At 39.0% G+C, this 26,650-nt stretch overlaps 1 protein-coding gene and 2 long non-coding RNA genes across 16 annotated transcripts in view; 2 read left to right on the top strand and 1 right to left on the bottom strand.

Annotated features, from left to right (window-relative positions):
- The window catches only part of LOC146404936 (uncharacterized), a 639,839-nt gene extending 631,036 nt beyond the window's left edge, over positions 1-8,803 (top strand). Inside the window, exon 2 of the long non-coding RNA XR_014842521.1 lies at positions 7,296-8,803. This is a non-coding gene — a long non-coding RNA (uncharacterized LOC146404936). The remainder of the gene's footprint in view (positions 1-7,295) is intronic.
- The window catches only part of LDAH (lipid droplet associated hydrolase), a 111,589-nt gene extending 91,634 nt beyond the window's left edge, over positions 1-19,955 (bottom strand). For 4 of the 6 annotated variants that reach the window (XR_014842463.1, XM_005662712.4, XM_013996307.3 and 1 more), the window contains exons 1-2: positions 19,902-19,955; positions 8,646-8,801 (exon numbers count right to left, since the gene is read on the bottom strand). Coding sequence is in view for 3 of the 6 variants with exons in the window: in XM_005662712.4 (XP_005662769.1) it covers positions 8,646-8,799 (154 nt within the window). In the remaining 3 variants the exon portion in view is untranslated. Of the gene's footprint in view, positions 1-856; positions 1,063-8,645; positions 8,802-19,901 lie in introns of those variants that run through there. The other 2 variants (XM_013996308.3, XM_005662715.4) reach the window with 2 other exon arrangements.
- A 46-nt stretch (positions 19,956-20,001) lies between these two features.
- The window catches only part of LOC102168156 (uncharacterized), a 64,393-nt gene continuing 57,744 nt past the window's right edge, over positions 20,002-26,650 (top strand). For 3 of the 9 annotated variants that reach the window (XR_014842488.1, XR_014842486.1, XR_014842490.1), the window contains exons 1-3: positions 20,002-21,082; positions 21,213-21,299; positions 21,853-21,980. This is a non-coding gene — a long non-coding RNA (uncharacterized LOC102168156). Of the gene's footprint in view, positions 21,083-21,212; positions 21,440-21,852; positions 21,981-26,650 lie in introns of those variants that run through there. The other 6 variants (XR_014842489.1, XR_302621.4, XR_014842487.1 and 3 more) reach the window with 4 other exon arrangements.

Genomic DNA, 26,650 nt, shown 5'->3' with positions numbered 1-26,650 from the left:
AAGCAATAAAATTCACAAAGACAATGTGTAGACTGAAAAAGAAAGCTCTATTCCTAACACTTCTTTGTACAAATGCAGTAACACTTACACATACAACTCAATTTTAATATCCTTAATACCTTAAGCCTGGGAACTATCACTTAGAAAACTTTTGCTCCTGCTTTGTTCTTCAACTGCTGCAAAGAAATTCTTCCTTTGTGTCCCTCAACTTAATAAATGGAACCACCAACCATAAACCAAATACTCAAATCCTAACACCAGGACTCATTCTTGATTTCTCCCTGTTTTTCACACCCAATTCACCATTAAGTCCTGCCAACTTTGCTTCCAAAATATATCTCAACTTGGTCCCATTCTTTAGTATCTTCACTTCCCACTGGGTTTCCCACAACAGCCTCCTAATGGGTCTTCTAGCCATTCTTGTCCCCTAGGAATCCATTCTTCAGGGTATCCAGGAAGATATCTCCAAACCTCAAACCAAATCATAGCCTCCTTAAACACCCTTCAGTGGCTTCCTATTGTCTAAAATCATTATTACTGCTTGTAAGGCCTTCGAGATTTGACTAGGTGTAGTTACCAAGCTGCATAAAAAACCAATTATTGTCCACTCACAAAAAGAAATTTAAGGAATCTACTAAGTATTTTCTGGTCATTTATCACAAGTACTTATATTGTAAAGAGACATATAGTTTGATCTTTTGGAGAAAAGACCACCAATTAATACATGCAGATTTTTCTTATGTATGAACAAAAGGTATTTTTGACATGGGTTGAAAGAAACAGAATGAATAAATAAATGATTTTTTTAAGTCAATCTGATACATTTTTGGGAGAAAAGAAAAAACAGGGTTTTCACCTTGCAATCATCATCTGTATAACGCCTTCATAAATACAAATCCATTTCCATCAGGATCTATTTCTCCAATCAACTTATCTATTTCTTCAAGGTATTAGGTTTTCCCCTCTCTGCAATTAATGGCAGGGTTGTGCTGCATCGATGTAAACTTTGTCATCCTTGTCAAATTTTACTGATTTCTTCTTTACTTTGTATCTTCTGGTTTCCTAAATAAGCAATGTAGTAATGTGGTTAAGGGCACAGAGTAGAGCCAGACTACCTGGGATGGTATCCTGGCCTTGCCATTTATCAACTGTGTGACCTTTTGGCAAGTTATTTCATCTCTCTGGGTCTTGGTTTCCTCATCCATAAAATGAGGATAATAATCATACTACCTCACATGGGAACTAAGTGAATTAATACATGAAAAATAGTTAAACACTGCTCGATACATAGGAGCTGTATAAATATTACCTATTCAAACTTGTCTTCAGTGACTAGCCATGATGGGAATATATAATGGCTTTATTATTTGGCTTCTGTTGCATTCTGACATGGTCACCCATGTTGCAAGTTCTTTTTTGTGATGGTGCTAGTGTCATCTTTGCTAAATAGATGAAAGCTTCCTCAAATCAAGTATTGTGTTCTTTGGCTACAAGAACACATTACTGATGAGTCATCTGCATGCAGCCAGAGGAGAAAGAAGAGAGGAGGGGGTGTATCAGCACAGGGTTGCTGTAACATCTTTGGTGGATATGATAATACTGTTTCATGTTTCATATTTAAACCTTTAATAAGGTTGGCATATTTTTGAGCATAAAAAACAAAGTAGCAATCCAACTTCTTTTCAAGTGAATAACTAAGTGTCCTAAGACCGTTTATTACAGAACCCATTCTTTCTGCATGGATTTGAAATGTCTTCTGATCCAATACTGAATTCTCATATTTGTTTGCTAATTTTGATTCCAAATAATTCCACTTATTTTTTTCTTTCTTCTCTGCCAGCACCATACTGTCTTGATTACCACACTGGTTTTGTTTTAAAGATTTCCTTCTTTTTTTTTTTTTTTTCTTTCTTTTCTTTTTCTTTTTCTTTTCTTTCTTTCTTTCTTTTTTTTTTTCAGCCACACCTGCAGCATATGGAAGCTCCTGGGTCAAATCCTTGTGACCCACACTACAGCTGTGTCAATGCCAGATCCTTAACCCACTGCACTGGCCCTAGGATTGAACCTGCACCACTTTAGAGACAATGCCAGATCCTTAATTTACTGCACCACAGTGGGGACTCACCTTCTCATCATTTTATACCCTCCAAATTTCTTAGGCTGATTTTACAAACTTTAGAATTATTTTTCTAGTTTCAGTTAAAAAAATTTCTTTGGAATTCTGATGGAAATTTTATCTCATTTATACATTAATTTAGAAATATTTCAGTTTTTTACACTACTGAGTTTCACCTTCTAGGAATGTGTCATGTCTCATGTTCAAATGTTTTATGCCTCTCAGCAAAGTTTTATAGTTGCTTGGTATGGCTAGAAAATAATAATAATCAACATTTTTAACTGCTATAACTTATTACATGCCAGGCAGTATTTAACTGTTCTACATATGCTGGCTCATTTAGTCCTCACACGAGGTAGCACTATTATTATTTCCATTTATTGCGTGAGAAAACCTGAGGTAGAGGTTAAATGACTTGCCCAAGGTGTTACTGGTGTTATCACACAGATGATAAGTGCTCAATAAATATCTACAGACTGAAAGAACATACAAAAGAAAATAATAATACTGAATTTTAAAATTACCTAGTCTAGGGTTTTCTGCATGCCTCATTTTACTTCATCTGACATCAGCTCTGTAAAGTTGCTGACATTATCACTAAGGATAATGAATGGACAGCCACTTGCACACAGTACTTGGCACATAATAGGTGCTGAATAAATGGTAGCTATTACAATTGTTATTACACTTTTAATTTTTTTAACTGAATAAATTTAACATACAGCATTCTATAATTTTGGATGTAGAGTATTAAACTGGTTTAGCTTTAAGGAGAATCCAAAGATAACAACTGCATGATTCAGATGCAGTAGTTGCAAGGACAAGACAGATACATAGCTAGAAAACAAATTTTTCTCCTTACCTCTGGGTTTAAGTCTGAGTTCTTTCCCTTAATGACTTTCCCTGAGATCTTAAGCTTTCTGATTTACTATTTTATCACCATTAAGTAGATGATAATGCCAACTACTCCATGTCCCTTCATTCTATTCAGTACTATAGCTTCTTTTGTCTATTCTTTTAGTTATCCTTTTTGTAATTTATATTCTAGTAGGAGAATATATTCACATAACTAAATAGGTAAAATCAAGAGTGTAACAACTTCTATGAAGGAAATAAATACGATTATGTGACAGAGAAGGAGTGAGATTAGGATGGCCTGAGAAAAATGTGTGGGTGACATTTAGCTAAAACCCAAAAGATGAGAAGAAATCCACTACGTAAAGATTTGAAGGAAGAGAATACTAGGACAGAAGAAAACAGGTGCAAAAGCGCTTGGGCAATAAAAAGTTTGGCTCCTGAAGAAACAGGAGAGTCCACAATGGCCAGGAACATGAAGGTCTAACTTAGAGACAGGGGTGGAAAATATAATACAAAATGTTTTGATGTCCTTGCATACTCCGCCACTTAAACGTTATGGCTTATGTTACACTTCATGAACCATGAACTAAACTTCCTGGTTAGGAAATCACAGAGAAAATTAAAAGGGTCTTGCTTACACAACTAAAATCAGATGTGTGTGCGTGTGTGTGTGTGTGTGTGTATCTACCTCCAGGTGTAAGGATGTTCGAAAACATTCCAATACAGAAATGCAGGTCATTTTTTTGAAGGATATCAAAGTGTGTTATAAACACATGCTAAAACATACACATAGTCAAATGCCTGAGCAATGTCTAACGTCTAACAGAGGCTGTGGTGACCATCTCTAGACCCCGACTGCCAATCAGCTCTTAATTACTTAACATTGCAAGCAGACTTATACCTTTTAGTTTATCTTATAGGGGACAGAAACTTCCATATACCAATTGAGTATGACATAGCATGTAGAGAAGGCTGTCCTGTGGACAGAACTTTGGGCTTGTCCATGAAGCCTTGTCTGTTTCACCCCCAATCACTGTACTCACAGCACAAGCCATATCACATGATTCCATTATCCCTATATGACCACTTGAATATTACAATGACACAATATGTTCTATAGTGAGTTCTCATATTGCCTCCCTTTGCTTGTTTCACTACTTAAAGAAAGTCCAAGGAAGCTATAAAGAGAATTCAACAATGAAAATTCAATGGAAAAGAAGAAACTAAAAAGTTCTTCATTCTGTGGATTCCAATAAATAAATCCTCCTTATCATCACTAACTTAAAAGTGATGAACTAATTTTGCTAGCTGTGTAAGCAAAGTGATTTAAAATGAAATGTTGGAGTTCCCATCGCAGCTCAGTGGTTAATGAATCCGACAGCCACTTTTAATTTTTTTACTGAGTTAGGGTTAGGGTTAGGGTTAATTTTAATTTTAATTTTTTAACATGAGGTTGCCGGTGTGATCCCTGGCCTTGCTCAGTGGGTTAAGGATCTGGCGTTGCCATGAGCTGTGGTGTAGGTCACAGATGCGGCTCGGATCCCGAGTTGCTATGGCTTTGGTGTAGGCCGGTGGCTACAGCTCCGATTAGACCCCTAACCTGGGAACCTCCATATGCCGAGGGAGTGCCCCTAGAAAAGGCAAAAAGACAAAAACAAACAAATAAATAAAACGAAATGATATGGCAGCCTATCAGAGATGGACTAAACATTAGGTCTACAGTGGCTTCGCCATCCTGCATATTAGGATGCAGTCACCTAATATTCCCCACAGTATAAACAGACTAGGCCCCCAAATAAAACACAATTATGAATTTCACAAACTAAAGAGAAGCACCAGCCTACAGCTTGCACAAACTCCCAGGAAAAGGTCCAAAGGCAGGAAGGAGAATAGAAGGTCAAACATAAAAGATCACCAGGAAATGAAATGATCTGAAAATGTCAAAGCCCTATAAAACAATGAGACTATTAAAAAAAACCAAAACGCCATGTGTTTTAAGCTTCCCTTTCTCCCCAGTGTCTTCATGAATTCTCTATCTCGTCACCATATCTGCCTCTCCCTATGATGGACTCTCTTCCTTTCAAGGCCCTGCAACAGAGACCTCACTTTTCTCTAACAGCTCATATACCTCAATGAGAGCAAAGGCTTTTGTAATTCACTATCCCTAGCACCTAATGCAAATGAGTGAGTGAATGAACACCTAGTGGGGAAGCAGAGAGGACTGTTGGCTCCACTTACTGGTTCGTCCTGTAACAAACTCTCCTTCTCTAAGACTGAAGCCATCTACTTCCATCTATCAGTTTTTAGTCACTCTCACACTTTCCCTGAAAACCTTGACACTTAAGTGTCAGTTTCACTTGCTATTCCATAACTTAGGTGATTTCAAGATCTGGGTGGATTGGCTAAGCCAATACCTGTGTCCCATAATTCATTATCTTGATCAAATCCAAAGAACTTCACCTACATTCACTCTAAGCCACTAATTTCAACAGCCACAGTTGTGCTGTGCATATCAAAATCCCCTAGAGGGTTTCTTAATACACAGAATGCCCCACCCACAGAGTTTCTGGTTCAGAAGGTCTGGGGTGGGACCCCAAAACCTGCATTTGTAACAAGTTCTTAGATGATACTACTCGTCCTGACAACAACATTAAGAATCACAGGCCTACCTCTTTTCGTTACTCAGAAGTGGTTTACATTCAAAGATCCTAGAGAGTTCCTGTTATGGCGCAGTGGAAACGAATCCAACTAGGAAACATGAGGTTGAGGGTTTGATCCCTGGCCTCACTCAGTGGGTTGAGGATCTGGCATTTCCATGAGCTGTGGTGTAGGTGGCAGACACAACTTGGATCTGGCGTGGCTGTGGCTGCGGCATAGGGCGGCAGCTGTAGCTCCCATTAGACCCCTAACCTAGGAACTTCCATATGCCATGAGTGTGGCCTTGAAAAGACAAAAGAGAGAAAAGAAAAAAGAAAAAGAAAAAGATCCTAACTCTGACAGCCCTTCTCCAGCTCAATCTTCTGCCCATTTAGACTTCACTCCCAATATACCTAATGTGTGATCACAGCTTTGCTCAAACATCTATCTACTTGTTTTTGGTCACTAATTCCTTTCACCCTGCATATCTGCTGTTTTCAATGCTGACACATTTCCTCAAGGCCCCTATTCACTCTCTGCCATTCTTACTTACTCTTAATTAAAAGAGAAAGCAGAGGTTAGGAGGCAGGAACGACTTTACTGCCTCTGACCTGCCTTCACGCTTCTCCGTTTCAGTAACCAGCTTCACCTTCTTCATCCTGGCTTCAGAAGGATATCCCTTCTCCAGTCCAAGACAATGTTTCTAATTATTTTCTCAATCCTACACTCGACCACGGCCTCCAAATCTCTGCTTCATCAAATAGCAGTTGTCATGCCTATAATTTCAAACTCCCCCTCACTACTGGAGAGCATATGTATTTTTAATTTTAATAGATGTTGACAGACGGCTTTCCAAAAGGACTGGTACATCGTGGCAGAACACTGGAAGTTTATTTTCAGAAGAGGTTAAACCAAAGAGAGATTGCAGATTAGAAATCTTAGCCCAGTTGAGAACAGAAGCACGAGGCTGAGAAGAAATACTGAAACAACAACCTCCTTTCTCTTGTTCAGCCCTGAACATTAGCAGATAGGCTTCCATTCCTCAAACAGGATACTTGGAAGGCTCCTTCCTGGGAAAACTGAAAGATCCAAAAAATAACTATAGATATCGCCAGCTGGAAATCCTCCAATGAAATGCTGGGTCTTTACCTGATCACCCTAAGGTGAAGATTACCTAGAGTGACCAAGCATCCTGTTTTTCCCATCCTGTTGTCAAGATTTTAGTACCAAAAGTCATGTGTCCTGGAAAAACCCCTCAGACGAAGATGGCTGGTTACCCTAGACCTACCTGTGGACAAGACCCACCCCTGAATGCAAGCTTCCAATTAATTTTTTTGTGTGTCTTCCTCTTAAAAATGAAAGGGTAGTCAAGGATTAACAAAACTTTTGAGGAAAAACAAACACTAATGCAAAGTAACACAAAAAAGGAACACAGTAAAAACTCTAATAAGAAGCCAAAAAAAAAAAAGAAAAATAGGAGCCTATAAAAAAAAGAGAAAACAGAGTTCTTAGATTTGAAGTTTTTAGTTTAAAAAGGTCCATCAAAATATAAATACAACGTATGAAAAACATCCATACTAAAATCTAAATACAGCACATGAAAAACATCCATCCAGTGCCTGACTGTAAAATTTCAGAATTTTTTTTTTTTTCTTTTTACGGCCATACCTGCAGCATATGGAAGTTCCCTGGCTAGGGGTTGAATGAGACCTGCCTATGCCACAGCCATAGCAACGTGGGATCTGAGCCCCATCTGCAACCTATGTCACAGCTTGGGTCAACGTCAGATGCTTAACCTACTGAGCAAGGCTAGAGGTAGAACCCGCATGTTTACAGACACTATGAGCCACAATGAAAACTCCAAATTTCAGAATTTTTGAACAAAGAAAAGATCTAAAATATTTGGGGCGGGTGGGGGGGGGGGTTTACTCACAAAAGAGCAAAACTCAGAATAATACCAAGACTTCTAAAAAAAAAAACACCACGAACCCTGGAAAACAATGAAAATGCCCTCTAAATTCTATGGACACAATGATCTCCAATCTAGAAGCCTAAGACATTTTCTGACCTGCTAGACCTTTAAAAGGTTACTTCCCATGCACTCGTCTCAGGAAGTTCCTAGCAGATGTGCTCCACCAAAAACAAGGGACCCAGGAAACAAGGAATCCAACTCAGGAAAGTGAAAGGAGTCCCTAGGCTGGGCTGTGCAGCAGGTTGAAAGAGCAAGCAGTCTAGATTGAGGCCAAAGAACAGAGAGTTCTGGGTGGGATAATGCCAAAACCAAACAGAAACACAAAAAACTGATTACTCTAAAGATGAGAGGATTTTTTTTTTCACTTCTAGCAAATAGTTTTAAGATAAATTAGAAACATAGAAACTAACCAAATAAAACAAAGAAATTAAGCAAAGGGAACATTAATAAGAGAAACAAGCACTAATCCAGGGGAAACAAACAAAAATGTACAAGAAAACAAATGTAATCATAATACCCTTAGCTTAGCTGTGTATAGGATATGATATGTTATGCTACATATTTATAGTTTTATGTTTAATCTTTAAGGGTGATGTCAAACTCCTTATTTTTAAGAGTGCTTCAAATACCTACAATCAAGTATCTACCCCTAACATTCTACTGACACTGATCCAGCAAAAGTCACAAATGACCCACAATAAATAAATGTTCTACCATAAACTCATCATCTTGAAATGAGACAGGAAAGATTATTTAATGATATTTAATGATAAAGTTCTAATTATTCTAAAATCATTAAGAAATTTTCAAAGCAGATTCCAAAACTATATGTACAGTACACATTGTGATTTTATATATATGTAGTATATATAATATATACATTAATGCACAGAACATAAACAAAAAGCCCAGGCACCAAAGTATTAAAAGTGGTTGTTATCAGTGGTTTGAGTGATTTTATTTCCTTCCATAAGGTTTGTTATACTTATCAAATTCTCTTTAAAATCAGAAACAGTTATAAGTGTCTGAATAATGTCTCCTTATTCAGATTTTTTAACTTACCAGTAATAATAAAAATAAGCAGCTTAGGTCTGTTGGCACTTTGATCATTAATGAGGTCAGTCCAGGGACCACATTTTAGAACCTGGGTTTCAACTCCACAACATAAAATGAATTCCTCATGCACAGGAATTTCTTCCTTGATATCTGAGTCCATTTCTAAATAAGGGGAGAAAAACAATATGAAGAGCCACTGAAATGTAAAACCTTGAGCCAAAGACAATACTTAAGAATAAAAAAGACAAAATTCACTATATCTAGAAGGAAATGCCACAGAGAGATATGAGAGACCTATGACTATTCAGCTATTCTAGATTATAGAATTGTAAAAAAAAAAAAAAAAGAAAAGAAAAAAGAAAAAAAAATTGGAGTTCCTGTCATGGCTCAGCGGAAATGAATCTGACTGGTATCTGTGAGGATGCCAGTTCCATCCCTAGCCTTCCTCAGTGGGTTAAGGATCCGGCGTTGCCATGAACTGTGGTGTAGGTTGCAGATGTGGCTTGGATCTGGCGTTGCTGTGGCTCTGGCATAGGCCGGCGGCTGCAGGTCTGATTCAACCCCTAGCCTGGGAAATTCCACATGCCGTGAATGTGGCCCTACAAAGCAAAAAAGAAAAAAAAATTTAAACCACAAGAGTAGGGAGAAACAGGGGCATGTCTTTGGTGAAATTAAAGACTAAAGATGAGTGTGAATCAAAACAAAAATTCCAAAACTCTCCTCTCCAGTCTAAATTGACCACAGCCACGGCTAACTTCGCTTCTGCTGGAGTTCCCTTACAGCTACCTTTTCTACCACTGAGACACGTCCCTACCTTCACCTGGGGAAGACTGCTCTTATACTCTCTTAGAACTGTAAAGAGGGACAGCGAACTGCTTGATGAGTTCTGACATTTTTCCTCTATTAATCTCCTCATCCCAAATCCTGTAAATATGTTTTATGCATTATAACAGCATTACATCATTAAATTATGAAATGGATAGGTGGAATAAAACAGAATGATAACATCATGAACAATTTCCAAAATATGTGCAAACAGCAGTCCCCAATTATTTATATCTCTCCTCTATCTCTGCCTCTGCCTTCCGCGTGTCTATCAACAGGCCCATGTCTCAAACTTTCATTGGTCTTTCTATCCTCCTATCATTCAGAACCCTCCAGACTCCAGATTCTAAGTACCCTTAAAGCTTTTTCTCCTCTTACCACTTTACTCTGACCCTGCACTCTGGTCTGTCTTGTCCCTGCATTTCCTCAGTGTCTTTATGCTTTTCTGCTCCTATATCTTTGCTAATATTTTACTTTCCCATCCCTTCTGGAATGCTTTCCCCCTTGTGCCGGCTCATCAGTTTATTGTCTCTAAACTCATCCTTCATCGCTTTCTCTGGAAAAACAGATCTGGGCCTTTGAAACATTTTTCCTTTGCCAGCTGATATGATGTTAACCTTGAAGAGTGTGCTGGAAGGAGTTCCTGTCATGGCGCAGTGGTTAACGAATCCGACTAGGAACCTCGAGGTTGTGGGTTCAATCCCTGACCTTGCTCAGTGGGTTAAGGATCTGGCGTTGCCGTGAGCTGTGGTGTAGGTTGCAGACGTGGCTCAGATCCCCAGTTGCTATGGCTTTGGCGTAGGCCAGCGGCTACAGCTCCAATTAGACTCCTAGCCTGGGAACCTCCAGGTACCGCAGGAGTGGCCCTAGACATGGCAAAAAAGACAAAAAACAAAACAAAACAAAACAAAAAACCCAAAAACAAGAGTGTAAGAGTGTGCTGGAAGAGAGATACTGCAGGAGGCGGGTTTTTCCCCCTGGTTTCAATGTACTTTCTCAGCAGATTTTTGGAGTTTTTGGTGCCTCCACCTCTGTGCTTAGGCTGTGAGGTCTCTCTAAAGCAGTGATTTCCAAACGGAGATGCTGCTGCTTCCGGAAGACCTATGACAACAAATATCTGGATATGGTTTTCATTGTCACAACTTGGTGTTGGAGGAGATGTCAGTACCAGTGTAGAGGCCAGGAATGCTGCTAAACATCCTGCACAGCACAGGCCAGCCCCCTACAACAAAGAACTACTATCCCAAAATGTCAGTAGTGCCAAGGTTGGAAAATACCTGGAATGCAAAATTCTCACATAAAAAGTGGGACTCCTTTCAAAATAATATTTAAAATATGTTGGTTGACTAGATAAGCACAGAGATCACCTCACCTTTTCTCGTGGGTTGATTTTTAGTTCGTTAGTAAATGTCACTGCCGCCCAATCTCTAAAACTACGGCAAAACACTGCATATATATAAATGTCTTATGACATTTATAAAGTGTTAGAAACAATATTAGATTTAACTGTTATACACAGTATTAAATTAGAGCACTAACAGAAAGGACACTGGCTAAATTCAAGATTTACACCAGAAGAGGATCTAAAGTTATTAACTATATTCAACTCACAAATTATTAACTTCAAAGTAAATGACATCTTAGGCATTTGATTAGCCATAAAGTTAATGAGAATTCAAGAATATATGAAGCTCAGTCTATAAAAACTGGAAAACAAACATAAAATTAACAATAACTCTAAAACACTATAAAGTAAAATACAACTGAGAAATGGAATTAATGTGTTATTGATAAAGCATCTTTTTATTTTACTTCACTCTTATGTATCTGTATCTCACACAACGAAATAAAAAAAGTAAAGAAAAAATTAAAGTTTGAGAATTCAAATTCTTCCTTACCTAAGAATCCAATGCTGCAATTCAATGCTGCAAACAACTGGCAAATTGGGACAATGCGTTCTAACACATATTATTAAAGGCTGATGGCTCCACCTTCAGCCACTACTGACAAGTAAACTTTAATGATTTCAGTTTGTTTTGTTTTTGTCTTTTTGCTATTTCTTTGGGCTGTTCCCACGGCATATGGAGGTTCCCAGGCTAGGGGTCGAATCGGAGCTGTAGCCACTGGCCTACGCCAGAGCCACAGCAACTCGGGATCCGAGCCGCGTCTGCAACCTACACCACAGCTCAGGGCAACGCCGGATCGTTAACCCACTGAGCAAGAGCAGGGACGGAACCCGCAACCTCATGGTTCCCGGTCGGATTCGTTAACCACTGTGCCACGACGGGAACTCCAATGATTTCAGTTTTGATAAGCAACAAGACAGGCTGGACAAAAATCAAGTGTACAGTGTAGATATAATCTGTACAACTTAGGCAAACCTTACACACTGAGATATAGGTGTTCAGCAGCTTATATTAAGGGGTTTCTAACTTTATTTAACAATTTCTTCCCAATTAAATCTTACACAAACCTAGACAATATACAAAACAGAAAAGTAGCATTTGATCCCTATAAATGAGTCTCTTACTCAGCTTTAGCATCCAAGAAATGTCTGCATTTTATTTTGCCTATTCAGTAAGAATTCTACTTTATCCATGTAAGAACTGCAAGTGGTAAGTTTTTTTAAAAATCCTGTGTTGCAATGTCCATATATTCTTGAATTAAATTTCACTGTACTTGAAAGAAAGATAGTGACACACCTTTTTTTTTTTCAAAGTTAAACACACACACACACAAAAAAATCTAAAAATCACTTGTTTTATCATGTATATAAGGTGGAAGTTACTGAAACCTCTTCAAACGGCAGGAATTTTACACATAATATTATCAAATGTAAGTGATGAGCTGTGCTATAATAATGAGGACCTTTATGCCAATAAATTTGATGTGAGCAAACCGAAACAAACACTAAAAGGTTAGTTCTATGTATACTTGTGAACCCAGAATTCCTGATCCAAACGAGAGTCAACACTTAAGGAAGAAATTACCAAACTTACAGAGTAGTCCAGAGAAAAAAATAAAAAGGATCACTTATCAGCCCATTTTTGAGGATAGCCAACATTGATATCAACACCTGACAAGGACATTATAAGAAAGGAAAATTATGGGACAACTTCTCATAAACATAGGGCCAAAAACTCTATTCCAAATATTAGTACACCAAATCTAGTGATATATAAAAGAGTTACACATGACAACCAAATTGTGTATAAATCAGAAACACAAGGTTGTTTAAACAACCTAAATTGAACCAATGTGCTACATTAACAGAATAAAGAAGAAAGATTATATAATCATCTCAACCAATACAGAAAATACATTTGATAAAATCCAATAGAGTCATTAAAAAACTCTTAAAAGAAGAAATAAAGGGACAGTCTTGTATAGAATATAAGTATTTATTTAAAAAAAACCTACACAACTATAAATGTAATAAAATTCACTGAGTAATAAAAAAAACCCTAGGCAAATATTTTACTAATAAAAAAACCCTAGGCAAATATTTTACTAAGTGTATAATACTGAAAGCCCCTCTGAGTTCTACATCAAGACAAGGAAGTCTGCTATCAACATTTCTATTCTACAGTGTACTTGAGGTCCTAGCCAATGCAATAAGACACAGAAAAGAAATAAATATATGCAGAGTGGATAGGAAGAAAGAAATTATTCACAAACACCAAGATTATATATATACATTATTATATATATATATTATTATATATATAACTGGGTGTTCCAGTAACTCTTGTTGCATAACATACTATCCCAAAACTTGGTGGCTTACAACAATTTTATCACACTTATGGATTCTGTGGGTTAAGAATTGAGAAACAACACAGCAAGAAGAGCCTATTTGCAATCTGTAGTATCTGGGGCCTTAGCTGAGAGGACCTTTTTTGTTCGGAAGGGGCCTGTGCCTCTATGTTCATTAGAAGCTGGATTTCAGGGTGTGCTCTAGAAAGATTACAAAATAAATACCTGCCCCTTGAGAAGAAGTCCACAATTTATAAAAAGTGCCCACTACAAGAAGCTACTGTGTCAAAATCCAGGGAAGGACCCAACTTGGTGCAGCCTTTCTTCTGCTGGCCTCAACAAGGGCTGTGCTATAGATTTTTAATTTTATTATTTCTTTTATTTCTCTTTATTATTATTAAATTATTATCATTTGCTTTTGCTGTGATCACTGGTGAGTATGACATGTTTACCATAGGCAAAAGTCCTCTAGAAGTGAGAATCCTTTCTTAGTATCTTTATTCTCATGTCTGATGACTGACGCTGCTTTTGGATAGTCTGTTGGCCATGACTATCTACACATATGTTCATTCCATATGGTCTCTCCACATGGACTATTTTGGGCTGGTTCAGAGCATGAGGGCTGGGTCCCAAGAACAACTGTCTCAGAAGGATCAGACTGAAACTATCACCTTTTAAGACCTAGCCTCAGAAGTTACATAACACTATTTCCATATTAGCCACAATCTCATTCATTTTCAAAGGAAGCAAAATTAGATCTCTCTAAATAGCATATTATAAAAAAGGATGTGGTAGGAGAGTTACTATTGTGGCCAATGAACTTTGGAAAATACAATCTGTCAAAATAAGTTAAACAAAGATACATAAATTTTAGTTCTGCAGAAGCTTTCAAATTACACTAAGAATCCTTGAACATTTAAGGGAAAGACAAAGTATATATACAACCTTTAAAAAACTGATTTGGGAGTTCCCATCGTGGCGCAGTGGTTAACGAATTGACTAGGAACCATGAGGTTGTGGGTTCGATCCCTGGCCTTGCTCAGTGGGTTAACGATCCAGCGTTGCCATGAGCTGTGGTGTAGGTCACAGACGAGGCTCGGATCCTGCATTGCTGTGTCTCTGGCGTAGGCTGGCAGCTACAGCTCCGATTCAACCCCCAGCCTGGGAACCTCCATATGCCGAGGGAGTGGCCCAAGAAATGGCAAAAAGACAAAAAAAAAAAAACCCCCAAAAAACCCACTGATTTGACCAATCTTGTCAATAGTAATCCTATTCACCTCTCCCACTAATATCTCCTCTTTTTTCTCACAACAGTTTGGGAAAATATTGTAGGCATAAGGAATCTGATAGTTTTAAAAGGGGGACGGGTTTGATTAAAGAAGTGTTTTTAAGAAGATTGTGGGGGAGTTCCCGTTGTGACGCAGCGGAGAAAAGAATCCGACTAGAAACCATGAGGTTTCGGGTTCAACCCCTGGCCTCGCTCAGTGGGTTGAGGATCCGGCGTTGCTGTGAGCTGTGGTGTAGGTTGCAGATGTGGCTCGGATCCTGCATTGCTATGGCTGTGGCGTAGGCTGGGTACAGCTCTGATTAGACCCCTAGGCTGGGAACTTCCATGTGCTGCAGGTGCGGCCCTAAAAAGACAAAAAAAAAAAAAAAAAATTGTGAAAGACTAAAAAAAACACACAACTACACTAGAGTTTGGAAGCTATCAAAATAACCTAAGCCGGAAATGAGGGCAAGAGTGGGAAAGAAGTAAATGAGAGACTAAAGTCTTGGTAATCAATCATTCTGTATGGGAAGCCCGGGAAGGGAAAGTGACAAAGACGACTTGGATTCTGATGCTAAAGATGAGGGGAACAGAAACACTGCTCACATAAAGGGGGAACACTGAAGAGAGAAGTTAGAGGAAACATAGCAAGTTTCAAGAAAATAAGTGACAAGGCCAGAGGACAATGGGAGTCAAGCCTAAAGCTCCAAAAAGTCTAAAGTAGAGACACGGTTTGTCCTGACCCTTCTTAAAGAGCTCCCTTATCTTGGCTTCTGTGCTATCTCCCCATGCTTATTAAGAACCTTTCCTTCCCTGATTCCTGTACTATAAGGGTTCTGCCCTGGGTCCTCTTCTCTATGTGCCCTCCTTTTGAGCTTACATCCACCTTGAGAATTAGCCATCTAGAAGAATCCTTAGGTAATATCTATCTCTCCATTCCCCAACCTACTCTTCAAGTTCCTATCCCACTTTTCCAAGTACTGAATATTTTCATCTGGGTGCCTCACTGATGTACTAAACCTTTTGTGTAAAAACCAAAATCTTGTTTCAAAAACTAACCCTACCAACCCTACATCCTGACTTCTGTTTCCATACAAAGTAATATTATTTTCCTAGTTACCTAACTCAAAGGCTTCCTTAACAGCCCCTGTTGAACTCTGGGGGAAATATCTATAGGCAAGAAAAAAAAAAGAAGCCAGAAAAAGAATGAAAAAGAAAAATTAGGAACGGGCATGAACTAAGGTATGTAAAGTTATATTAGCTAGAGGGGAATGTTTCAAAAAAGTTAGGGGGTGGTAATGAATTTTTAAAAATACATAAATGTTAAAAAGCAAGAGAATGGAGTCAATAGTAGGAACTTATATTTTAATGTATATTCTATGAGTCAAGCACTGTGTTAAGTGCTTTATAAATATTAAAACATTTAATTTTTTTTTTTTGGTCTTTTTAGGGACACATCTACGGCATATGGAATTTCCCAGGCTAGCAGTCGAATCAGAGCGGTAGCCGCTGGCCTACGCCACAGCCGCAGCAATGCCCATCTGCAACCTATGCCACAGCGTGTGGCAACGTTGGATCCTCAACCCATTGAGCAAGGCCGGGAATCCAACTTGCATCCTCATGTCACTGAGTAACTCTTCAGTTACTGTTTTACAACCATCCTATGAGATGGGTACTATTACTTCCAAAAAAACATGTGAGGGGAAAAATGACTGAAAGAAATTAAGGAATTTCCCTAAGGTTACCCAACAAATAAGCTGGAATGTGGTAGAGCCAGAATTCGAACCCAGATGTCTGAATGATTCGAGAGCTCACGTTCTTTGTTTCAAGTTTTAAACTTAAAGATATATGAGTATAATTTCATTTAAATGGAAAATGAGATATATGTTGGGGTTTTTTTAATGGTCAATCATTTTTTAATCTTTTGCATGCCACATCTCTATCTCTCCATCTCACCTCCATGCATATTACTCCTAAACTCTTGTTATTAACTCAGCATAATCTTCTGTAATTTTTTTATAACCACACAAATGCACATAGGCATTTATATATATTCTAATAAATATGACTTGCCAGTGTTGGATAAATAGCATATTATATATACGTTTATGCACTTTCCTTTCGTGTTTCATAACGCATTAAGATCCTGCAGGTCAAATAGTATAACTCTAATTCTTTATTTTTAATGGTTCTATAACATGGATACACTATAATTCACATGGTCATCTCCCTGCTGACAGGCATTCACCTAGTACCTAGTGTTTGGGGACAATGTTGCAATAAGTACTGGTAAATCCCCAAGTTCTGGCATGTATCCACACATATCAGTTCTTTTGTTTCTAATGGCCAGGTCCCATCTACTGCCATACCACCCTGAATGCACCAGATCTCCTCTAATGGCCAGATTCCCAAATGTGGAATTGCTGGGTTGAATTTTAATAGGTATTGGCAGATTGCTTTCCAATAATAGTGTAAGAATCACATTTCTTCTGGCAATCTAAGAGTGTATCTCCCTACAATCCCATCATCAATTAGTGGTATCATTACTTTTAATTCTTGTAGTCTTTGGGTATAAAATATCTCATTCTTTAACTTGTATTTCTCTGATTAGTAGTATATTTGAACATCTTTTCATGTTTGCTGGCCTTTTGGACTTTTTTATTCCCCTGTGAATTGCTTATCTACATCCTTTGTCTAGCTTCCAAGAGGGTTACCTATCTTTTTCTTATTAGTTTGGTAGAGAACTTTGTATACAGCTATTAACCCTTTTCTGGGCGCCTATATTTAACATATACCTTCCTAGATGTTTAATTTTTATTATTCTAGCTTCTATTTTAACTTTAATCGATCTACATAAGGATCCAACTTTGTTTAAAATTTTAAAGAATTAAAATCATACAGTTTAGGGAGTTCCTGTCATGGCTCAGTGGTTAATGAATCCGACTAGGAACCATGAGGTTGTGGGTTTGATCCCTGGCCTTGCTCAGTGGGTTAAGGCTCTGGCATTGCTCTGAGCTGTAGTGCAGGTTGCAGACGCGGCTCAGATCCTATGTTGCTGTGGCTCTGGCATAGGCCGGTGGCTACAGCTCCAATTCGACCCCTAGCCTGGGAACCTCTATATGCCATGGGATTGGCCCAAGAAATGGCAAAAAGACCAAAAAAAAAAAAAAATACAGTTTATGTTTTATGACCATCATGGAATAAAACTAGAAATCAATGACAGAAAGACAAAAGGTAAATCTCCAAATACTTAAAAACCAAAGAGCACACTTCTAAATAATTGATAGGTTAAACAGGAAGTTGCAAAAGAAATTTTAAGATACACAAAACTCCATGAAGATGAAGACAATATGTCAAAATTTGTGAGATGCAACAAAAGCAATGCTGAAAGAGAAATTTATAGCACTATATGCTAACATTAGAAACATTAGAGAAAGTCTCAAATTAATAATCAAGAAACTAAAAAAAGGAGAGCAAAATAAACCAAAAGCAGGGGGAAGAAACGATAGTGCAAAAATTAATGAAACTGAAAACAGAGAAAAATTAAATAAAGAACTAATTCTTTGAAAAAGATCAATAAAAATAAACCACCACTGAAAAAGATAAAGACACATATTACTAATATCATCAATGACACAGGGGTTATCACTAAAGACTCTACAGAATACTAATGCCTGATACCAAAACAAGACAAAGACAGTACACGTAAAAAAAACATGGTAATACCTCTCAAGTCTATGCTCTAACAAAATATTAACAAATAGAATCTAGCAATGTATAAGACGAATTGCATACCACAGTCAAGTGGTATCTATTCCAGGTATATTCAACATCTGAAAAATCAATCAATGTGCACCATATCAAGGTGCTAAAGAAAAATATATGATCACATGAATTAACTAAATGCACCCTATGACCCAATAATTGTACCCTTAGGCATTTGTCCTAGAGAAATAAAAACACAGTCACACAAAAACTCACAAAAGGGTTCGCAGAAGTTCTATAACAGCCCATAACTGGACACTATGCAAATGTCCCTCAACAAGTGAGTGATAGAACCAACTATGGTACAGCCATACCACAGAATATGACTCTGCAATAAAAAGAAACAAACTATAGATATTATCAATTTCTTGGATGGATCTCAAAGGAATTATGCATTCTTTCGTGTGGAAAAAGAAAAAAACCCAAGGATAAGAGTTTACAGTAAGGCCTTATGGTTGGATGAAAAGCAGTGTTAGTCCTGGCTGCCTGCTGCAAAAGAACTTCCAGAGAGCTGTGAAATCAGTGTATGGGTGTGGGCGGGTCATACTTTTAAGAGTTAGTGTTGTAGTTCCCATTGTGGCACAGCGGAAACGAATCCGACTAGGAACCATGAGGTCGCAGGTTCAACACCTAGCCTTGCTCAGTGGGTTAAGGATCCGGTGTTGCGGTGAGCGGTGGTGTAGGTCACAGACCCTGTTCGGATCTGGCGTTGCTGTGGCTCTGGCACAGGCCGGTGGCAACAGCTCTGATTAGACCCCTAGCCTGGGAACCTCTGTATGCCGCGGGTGAGGCCCTAAAAAGAAAAAAAAAAAAAAAAAAAAAAGTTAGTGTTTACTTAGTGCTTACTGCGTGTAAAGCACTGTTCCAAGTGCTATTAAATTTCCTCAGTTAATAAGACAACTTATCAAGTGGCTACTAATGTGCCCCAATTTATAGATGAGAAAAAATGAGGCACAGATTTTTTTCTGAAGAATTGCATGATGCACTGGGGGCAAAAGAAAGCCGCAAGTGTTTCTTTATCTAAATTCAGGGGAGCAAGCTCCATTTTGACCTTGGCGTCACGAGGAAAATTAGAGCAAGTACAGAGAACCTCAACTCAAACAAGGGGTGAGGGCAGTGTCAAGATCAAAGATCGGTGCAAGTGTCAGTTCTCAAGGGTACCTGGTGTAACAAATTTGAGAGAGGCGTTTGGGGGTGGGGGTGGGGGTGGGGGAAGCTGATCCTGCTGAGAAATTTGTTTCCAAACCAAAAGAGCCTGTAATGGACAAGGTAGGAAACTGAGACCCAAGGAGGGAAGAGAGAGACCTGCCCAGGAGTACAAGACCTCTGGAATCCCAAGCCCAAACTTTGGTCACTTCCAGTCACTTCTTCCAGGCCAGTCGCCCAGGGTCCTGGCCCCGACACCCCAGAGAGGCTTCCAAAAAATTCCCCACAGGCGGGCTGCAGTTAGCTGAGCCACCGGCCAAAGCGGCCCCAAACCACCCCGAGCGACCCCAGCACTGTTATTCATACCCCGGGGGCCAGTTGACTCTGCAAGGGCGCACAGGCTCCGCCTGGAGCCATAGGGTGGAAGGGCTGCAGCTCCCGCGTGCCCGCTTAGCCTGTCCTTGCTCTTACAAAATCACCTAAAGGTGGAAAGCATTACTCACCTGTCTGCCGGGAAGGTAGTCGCACTACCGCCAACTTCTCGGTTAGGCTTCCCCAGACCTGAAGCCCCGCCTCCACCTGACGTCACAGAGCCGCGCCGGCGCCCAGCTCTGGAGAACCGGCGCAGTCAGGACACGCTGTGTGGCGGGGTTTGGAATATTCTTAACGGTGGTTTGGGCGGTGTTGGCCCCGATCTAGGGAGACCGCTGGGAAGCTATAGATGTGCTGGAAATTCCTCTTACTCTTCTTTAGGATTTAATCTGCTTCTTGTTTCAGTCATCCTTGGTTTATGTTCCAACTTTCCTTACTCCTTTTGTAGCCAAAAATGCCGCCTCTGTATACCGACGCCAGTTACGTCTTGGAGACAGTTTCGAGGAAGAGAAAGAGCAGCTTTACTGCTCTGCTAGGCAAAGGAAGACACAGCAGGCTAATGTCGCAAAACTGTGTCCTGCCTTGAGAGGGGGTAGCAAGGGGTCCTGTAGCTTTAGCTTGAAAGACAGGGTTATTGATTAAGGTGTCTATAGTCTTCCATCGATCATTTCAGAGCTGTCAAGATTGATGTTAGATGGTCTGGTGATGGTTTCTGGTTGTCTTAGTGGTTATCATTCCTTGACTTTCTCTCTGGAATGAAGATTGCTAACAGGGAGGGCTTATTAGGGGGTATTCCAATTAAAAAAAAACACTAGGTGTAATAAAATACTAGCTAGAAAGTAACCATTAGTAAAATAGAGCAATTAAGCAAGGGAGAGATCATTTGTGAAAAGCCAGATGCTAGGTGCAATGTAAGTCTAATTAGCAGGAAAGCATTGTACTAAGTGGGCCAAGGCAGGGCATAACACAATGGAGACGGTTCAACCAGTTTTATTATTATTATTGTTAGTGTTATTTTTGCTATAACACTTTCTCCACTTATCCCCCAGTTTTTCCTCTGCCAGTGTTTCCCTTCCTCCCTTACTGGTTGCATTTCTTCCCTTCCTTCCCCTGCATACACAGGAAGGTTGTTTTTCAGTTGATCTGTTTATTAGTATTCATATTCCTGCCTCTGCTACTAGTTCCTTTAGCAAAATACGGAAGATGCCTATTCCAGAGGTATTTTGAGCTTACCACACCTCAACTCTGAGAAGACAAAGGTCATGTTCGTCTTGCCGAACTGTTGGCATCTTCAGCACCTGGCAGCTAATAGGTGACCAGCATGTATCTGTACAAAAATGCAATAGAAAATACGATGTTTTATAAGCAGGGGAGAAGCAGTCAGGTAGACTGGCTAGTCAGTAATCTCACTCACAAAAAAGACTTGATCCTTTTGTTTTCAGTATCTGAGTGACAGGCATGCTGCCTTCCAACCAGTGGTGTACTGGTCCTCTTCATTACCATCCCTATTTTCAGTTTATGTCCTACACGTAAGTTTACCCAATGAGTTTAACTGAGAGCTTCCCAGGAATCAACTCATTTTAAATTTTCACAGCAACTCCAGTGAGATCAGTATTAACTTGTGATGGTACAGTCTGGAAATAGACAAATGCACAAAATAAGTGATTGAGTGAGTACATTGTAGTGGCATTAAATGATACATTTGTTACCAATGTACTGCTTAATGTATGCAAATTAAGATGACTGTGGTTCAAATGCAAGTTTTTTTCAGTTCTTGCATGTGCATGTATGGTGCATTGCTCAAGTGATTTATGTCTCTGATTTTATTTTAAAAAGTCTGTGCCAAAAAAATTAACCAAGGGGGTTCCTTTTTTAAAAAAAACTATTTTTCCAGACTTTTGGCCACTCTGTTATTATCCCTATATTATTTGCTCTTCAAATAATAGTTTCTACCTTCTAGGCACTTTTTAGGATTGCACTTCCTTTATAGTTCAGGGGTGGAGGAATGTGAGGAAGGGAGGGACCAAGGGGATGTGGTAGTTCTGGCCAATGAATTGAGGAGAAATGCTGTGTTGCTTTCAGGCTGAGCAGTTGATTCCATGAGTGAGATTCTCCAAAACTTCACTTTTTCCTTTGGCAAGATGATGGCGATGTTTGAACGGTGTTGATCCCAACAGCCTGTGTCCTTGAACAGCTGCTGCTTCATAAAGGTATCAGCCATCCTGGGATGAATACATTGGAGAAAGAAACCTCTTATGGAGTTCCCATTGTGGCTCAGTGGTAACGAACCCAACTAGTATACAGGAAGACACAGATTTGATCCCTGGTGTTAATCAGTGTTTTAAGGATCTGGCAACACCATGAGCTGTGGTGTAGGCCAGCAGCTGTAGCTCCACTTCAACCCCTAGCCTGGGAATTTCCATATGCCATGGGCGTGGCCCTAAAAAGACAAGAAAAACAAACAAACAAAGAAACCTCTTGTTATTTTTGCTCTTCTTACAGTGTAGCCTGTCCTAATTGACCAACAGGGACAGCCACATAGAGAGGCTCTTTTTTTCTCACTCTCTTGATTTTAATTCCAAGTGCTTAGGGGAAACTTTCTGATTGGCTTGATTTGGGTCTGGCTTTCAGCAATTGTCCAGTCATCAGTGACAAGCCCTAGGGGTCATATTGTACCTTGCAGAGAGGGACCCTTGGCTACAGTTAAGGGGATCTCAGTGAGCAGACAAACATTCCACAAAGGTAACTATATAGGAACATGTGGCTATAAAATTAGACCCTTGAATACTAATTTAAAACAAGAAATGAAGCTGAAACACTTTCACCTTTTACATGGAAATTTCAGGCTCTCATTACATTCAATGTTTATTAACTACCTATTACATTCCAAACACTCTTCAAGGCACTGAGGACACAAAAGCGATCCAGGGAGAAAAACTTGCTCTCACAGAAACACTAAATAAACATACTAAATACTTTAAGGGATACTGACAGTGGAAGGAGAACTAAAAGGTAGAGTAAATGAGAGTGAAGGGTTCATTCATTACCTATTGCTGCTTAACAAATTATTCCCAAAACAAAGCCGCCTAAAAGAGCAAACATCTAGGGAAGTTACCATTGTGGCTCAGCCAGTTAAGAACCTGACTCCTATTCATGAGGATGCAGGTTTAATCCCTGGCCTCACTCAGTGGGTCAAGGATCTGGCATTGCCATGAGCTGTGATGTAGGTCACAGATGCAGCTAGGATCTGGTGTTGCTGTGGCTGTGGTGTAGGCCAGCAGCTGCAGCTCCAATTCGACTCTTAGCCTGGAAATTTCCATATTGTGCAGGTGCAGCCCTAAAAAGAAAAAGAGAAGAAAAAAAAAAAAGAAAAAAAGAGCAAACATTTATTGTCTCACACAGTTTCTGAGGATCAGTAATCCCAGAGATCAGTAGGAGCTCAAAGTCTTTCATAAGGTTGCAACCAAGCTGGTCAGAGCTACAGATATCTCCTAGCTCCACTGAGGCCAGAAAATCCTCTGCTAAATACAGTCAAATGACTATTGGCCAGTCACTGTACCTCACTGGCTGTTGGCCAGAAGCTGACCTAACTCCCAGGGCATCTGGAGACTCATAAAAACATTCAGGGGTTGACTCCTCATTTCATTAATCTAGTGATGTTCACAAAGAGATGCAATGCAGGGTTTTCTGATTGTTTAATCTCATGATGGGTAGCAAAGAATAATACATGGAAAAAGCTTCAAATGTAAACGTAGGCTTTATGGAATAATTATTCAAATTATAAAACTCTAAGGAATGTAAATTACTAGGAGAGACTTTTATTAAATAAGAGTAATAGCTAATATTTCCTGAACATTGACTATGCGCCAAGTTTTGTGGTAAATGCTTTACATAGATCTAGAAGAAAAGAGAAGCTCGAGGACAGTTCAGAATGATGGATCAGATAGATGGTCCCCTCTTTACCCAAATGATTTGGATTCATGGCTGAGTCAGCCAGAGAAGGATTATAGCAGGAAACAGAAAGAAGCAAATTTCCCACAAAATCGGTGAGAGCTTTGGGGGTCCTAAGGCAGTGCAACTCAGGAATCACTGTGACAGAGTATGGTACCAAGGAAATCTGCCTTCTGCTGAGCAGAGAGGCCTCTGTGCAGTGTCCTAAGGACATGAAATAATATCAGGGAAGCACTTACAGGGAAGAAGTCATAGTGGAGACAGTGGCTCAGCCTCCTGCCATTTCATGGGCAAAATCATTGAAGAGGAAGAGGGAAAAAAAGGTTGCATTTCTGTTACGGCAGAGATCAACTATGCAGAGTTCTTTAAAGACAATTTCAAGAACTCTTACAGTTGTTGGGGACACTTTAGCAAAGGTAAAAGAGTCGTGGAAGACTTACACAAAGAATGATGACAGACAAGTAGGTAATGCTTAGATCTTTATGATAGGAAAGCATACTGCTGGTGGATGTTGTGAGAATGTCATGAAACACAGGAAGTTGAAACTCTTAGTTTAGACACTCTTTGAACTAAGACGCATAAACTGAAGATTTGGTAAAAAGGAACAATAGAAAGAAGAAAAAGAGCAAGGAAATAAGAGAAAAAAGATTTATTTTTAAGTGTAGAAGACAACTAAGATGTGTCATCTTCAATATATATTCTAGAAATAGAACTACTAATTAGAAATATCAGTGAATTTTGAATTGTGGCTTTCCACTGATTCTAAGAGTGAATTTCCTCATTTATATATCTTTAAGGATAGATAATTCTAAATGCTTGTAAATCTATCATTGATTCAGGCAGCCTCTATAAAATTGCTCTGGGGTACTCTGAAATACAGATAAATGTCTTTTCAAACAACTCACATTAAAAAGTAGAACCACATAATGATTCATTTTACACATAAATGAAAATCAATAGCCAAAAATTAGCAAAATTATAGTTACACTGTTATTATAGTTACGCCCATATTATAGTTACACTGTTCCTCCTGGCATTTAGTTATTCTGAGACCCAAAGAGATAGTTGGTTCTAAAAGCCAGTACACTTGGACTGTTCACTGATGGCACTGTCTTCATAGAGGCACTTGGCTTATAAAGAGAATAAACTAAAAAAAGAAAATCTGGCAGGCATCAACATTTAGATGTTCAGGCAATCAATAATAGCATATACACATATACAAGAGATGAAAATAATATTTTTATTTTAAGACTTTTTTTGGTTTGTCTTTTTAGGGCCACACTCTCAACATATGAAGGTTTCCAGCCTACAGGCTGAATTAGAGCTGTTGCCACAGGCCTACACCTCAGCCGCAGCAACTCCAGATCTAGAGCTGTGTCTGTGACCTATACCATAGCGCAAAGCAACATCAGATCCTTAACCCACTGAGCGGGGCCAGGGATTGAATCCATATCCTTGGGGATACTAGTCGGGTTAGTTACCACTGAACCACAATAGGAACTCCTATTTTAAGACTTTCAAGGTCATTCACCTTGTTATATAACTGCAACTCCAAATGCTTTGTTGTAATCCATCAATATGATCCATTAATCCCCCCTCAATGAAACCACACCACCAAGAAACTTTTAGTGGCAGGGCAGGGTATGGTAAGGATAAGAAATTACGGGAAATGTAGTTCAACTATCTCTATAAATTAAAAACAAAGTAGAGTTTGGGGCTAGCTACAGATGAACATCCCCTTAGAGTACAGTATGTTCCCATTTTGTTAGATTCCTCAGACTAATTGCTCTGTTCAACAATATTTTTGTGGGCTAATTATACTGCTACAGAACTTTTAGAAATTATTCCTTCTTATTCTTTAGTGGAGACGTTATATTCTCCAGTAAAATAAGGATGGAATTTATTTTTTCATAAACCAAAATATATTTCAATGTTGCCCATCTATCCAGCTGTCATAGACTGGATTTCTGTCCTTTAAAGTTCTTTGTCCCAAATCCCTGGAACCTGTGAGTATTCGTCATTACAGGACAAAAAGGGATTTGCACATGTGATTAAAATGTGTTAAAGCTCTGAAGATGGGGGAGAGTACCCTGAATTATCCCGGTATCCCTGGTGTAATTCAAGAGTTATAAGAGGGGGAACAGGGGGACCAGAGTCAAAGATAATGTGACAATGGAAGCAGAAGGAGAAAGGAAAATGTGATGGCAGAAGCAGTAGTTATAGAGAGGTCAGAAGATGCTGTGCTGCCTGCTTGAGGGTAAATTTGTATTGTTTTAAGCCATTCAGTTTGTGATAACTTGTTGCAGCAGCAACAGGAAACTAATATACCAATTAAATAAAAGCTTAGACCATTTCTGGCTTATAAACAAGTGAATAATAAATAATATTAGCCAGATAGAATTCCATTTCAGAGTACTATCTGTTACCAAAATACTATGACTTCTCTTATTTCTACCAAGCATGACAGAAGCCCGTTTCCTCTACCTTGCTCCTCTGTTCTGCTATTTGCTGAATACATGCTGTATCACTTTGTAGGAAGGACTTGAGCATCTGCATATTTTGGTATTGGTGGTCCTGAGGTCCTGGAACCAATTCCCCATGGATACAAAGGGACGACTCTTTTCCTGTTTCATGTGACTTTGACAAATATTTAGTCTTAACAGAGAGAAAGCTAATTGACTAATTTATATTTTCCTCTAATGTTTGAGTTTATTTGGGTTCAGCCATATGTATTAGTTTTTAAAGTTTATAGTTTAAAAATGGATTATGTTAGGACCTTAAAAACTGCAAAGGGATCCTATTCTCAGCCCAAACCAACCAGACTAATATATTTGTTTCACACTCTTATTAGCAGCCTTAATGAAGCCCAGGTGTACAATTTAGCTCTCTTTGAATTATCCAGTGGAGATAGTGTTCTCCACAGTGCTGG

This window comes from Sus scrofa, chromosome 3 (genome assembly GCF_054392235.1).
Source record: "Sus scrofa isolate SSC_HxYL_T2T_F1_AM1 chromosome 3, Sscrofa_HxYL_maternal_Yorkshire_Landrace_v2.0, whole genome shotgun sequence".
NCBI lineage: Eukaryota > Metazoa > Chordata > Mammalia > Artiodactyla > Suidae > Sus > Sus scrofa.
This window is presented reverse-complemented; position numbering and strand designations above follow the sequence as displayed.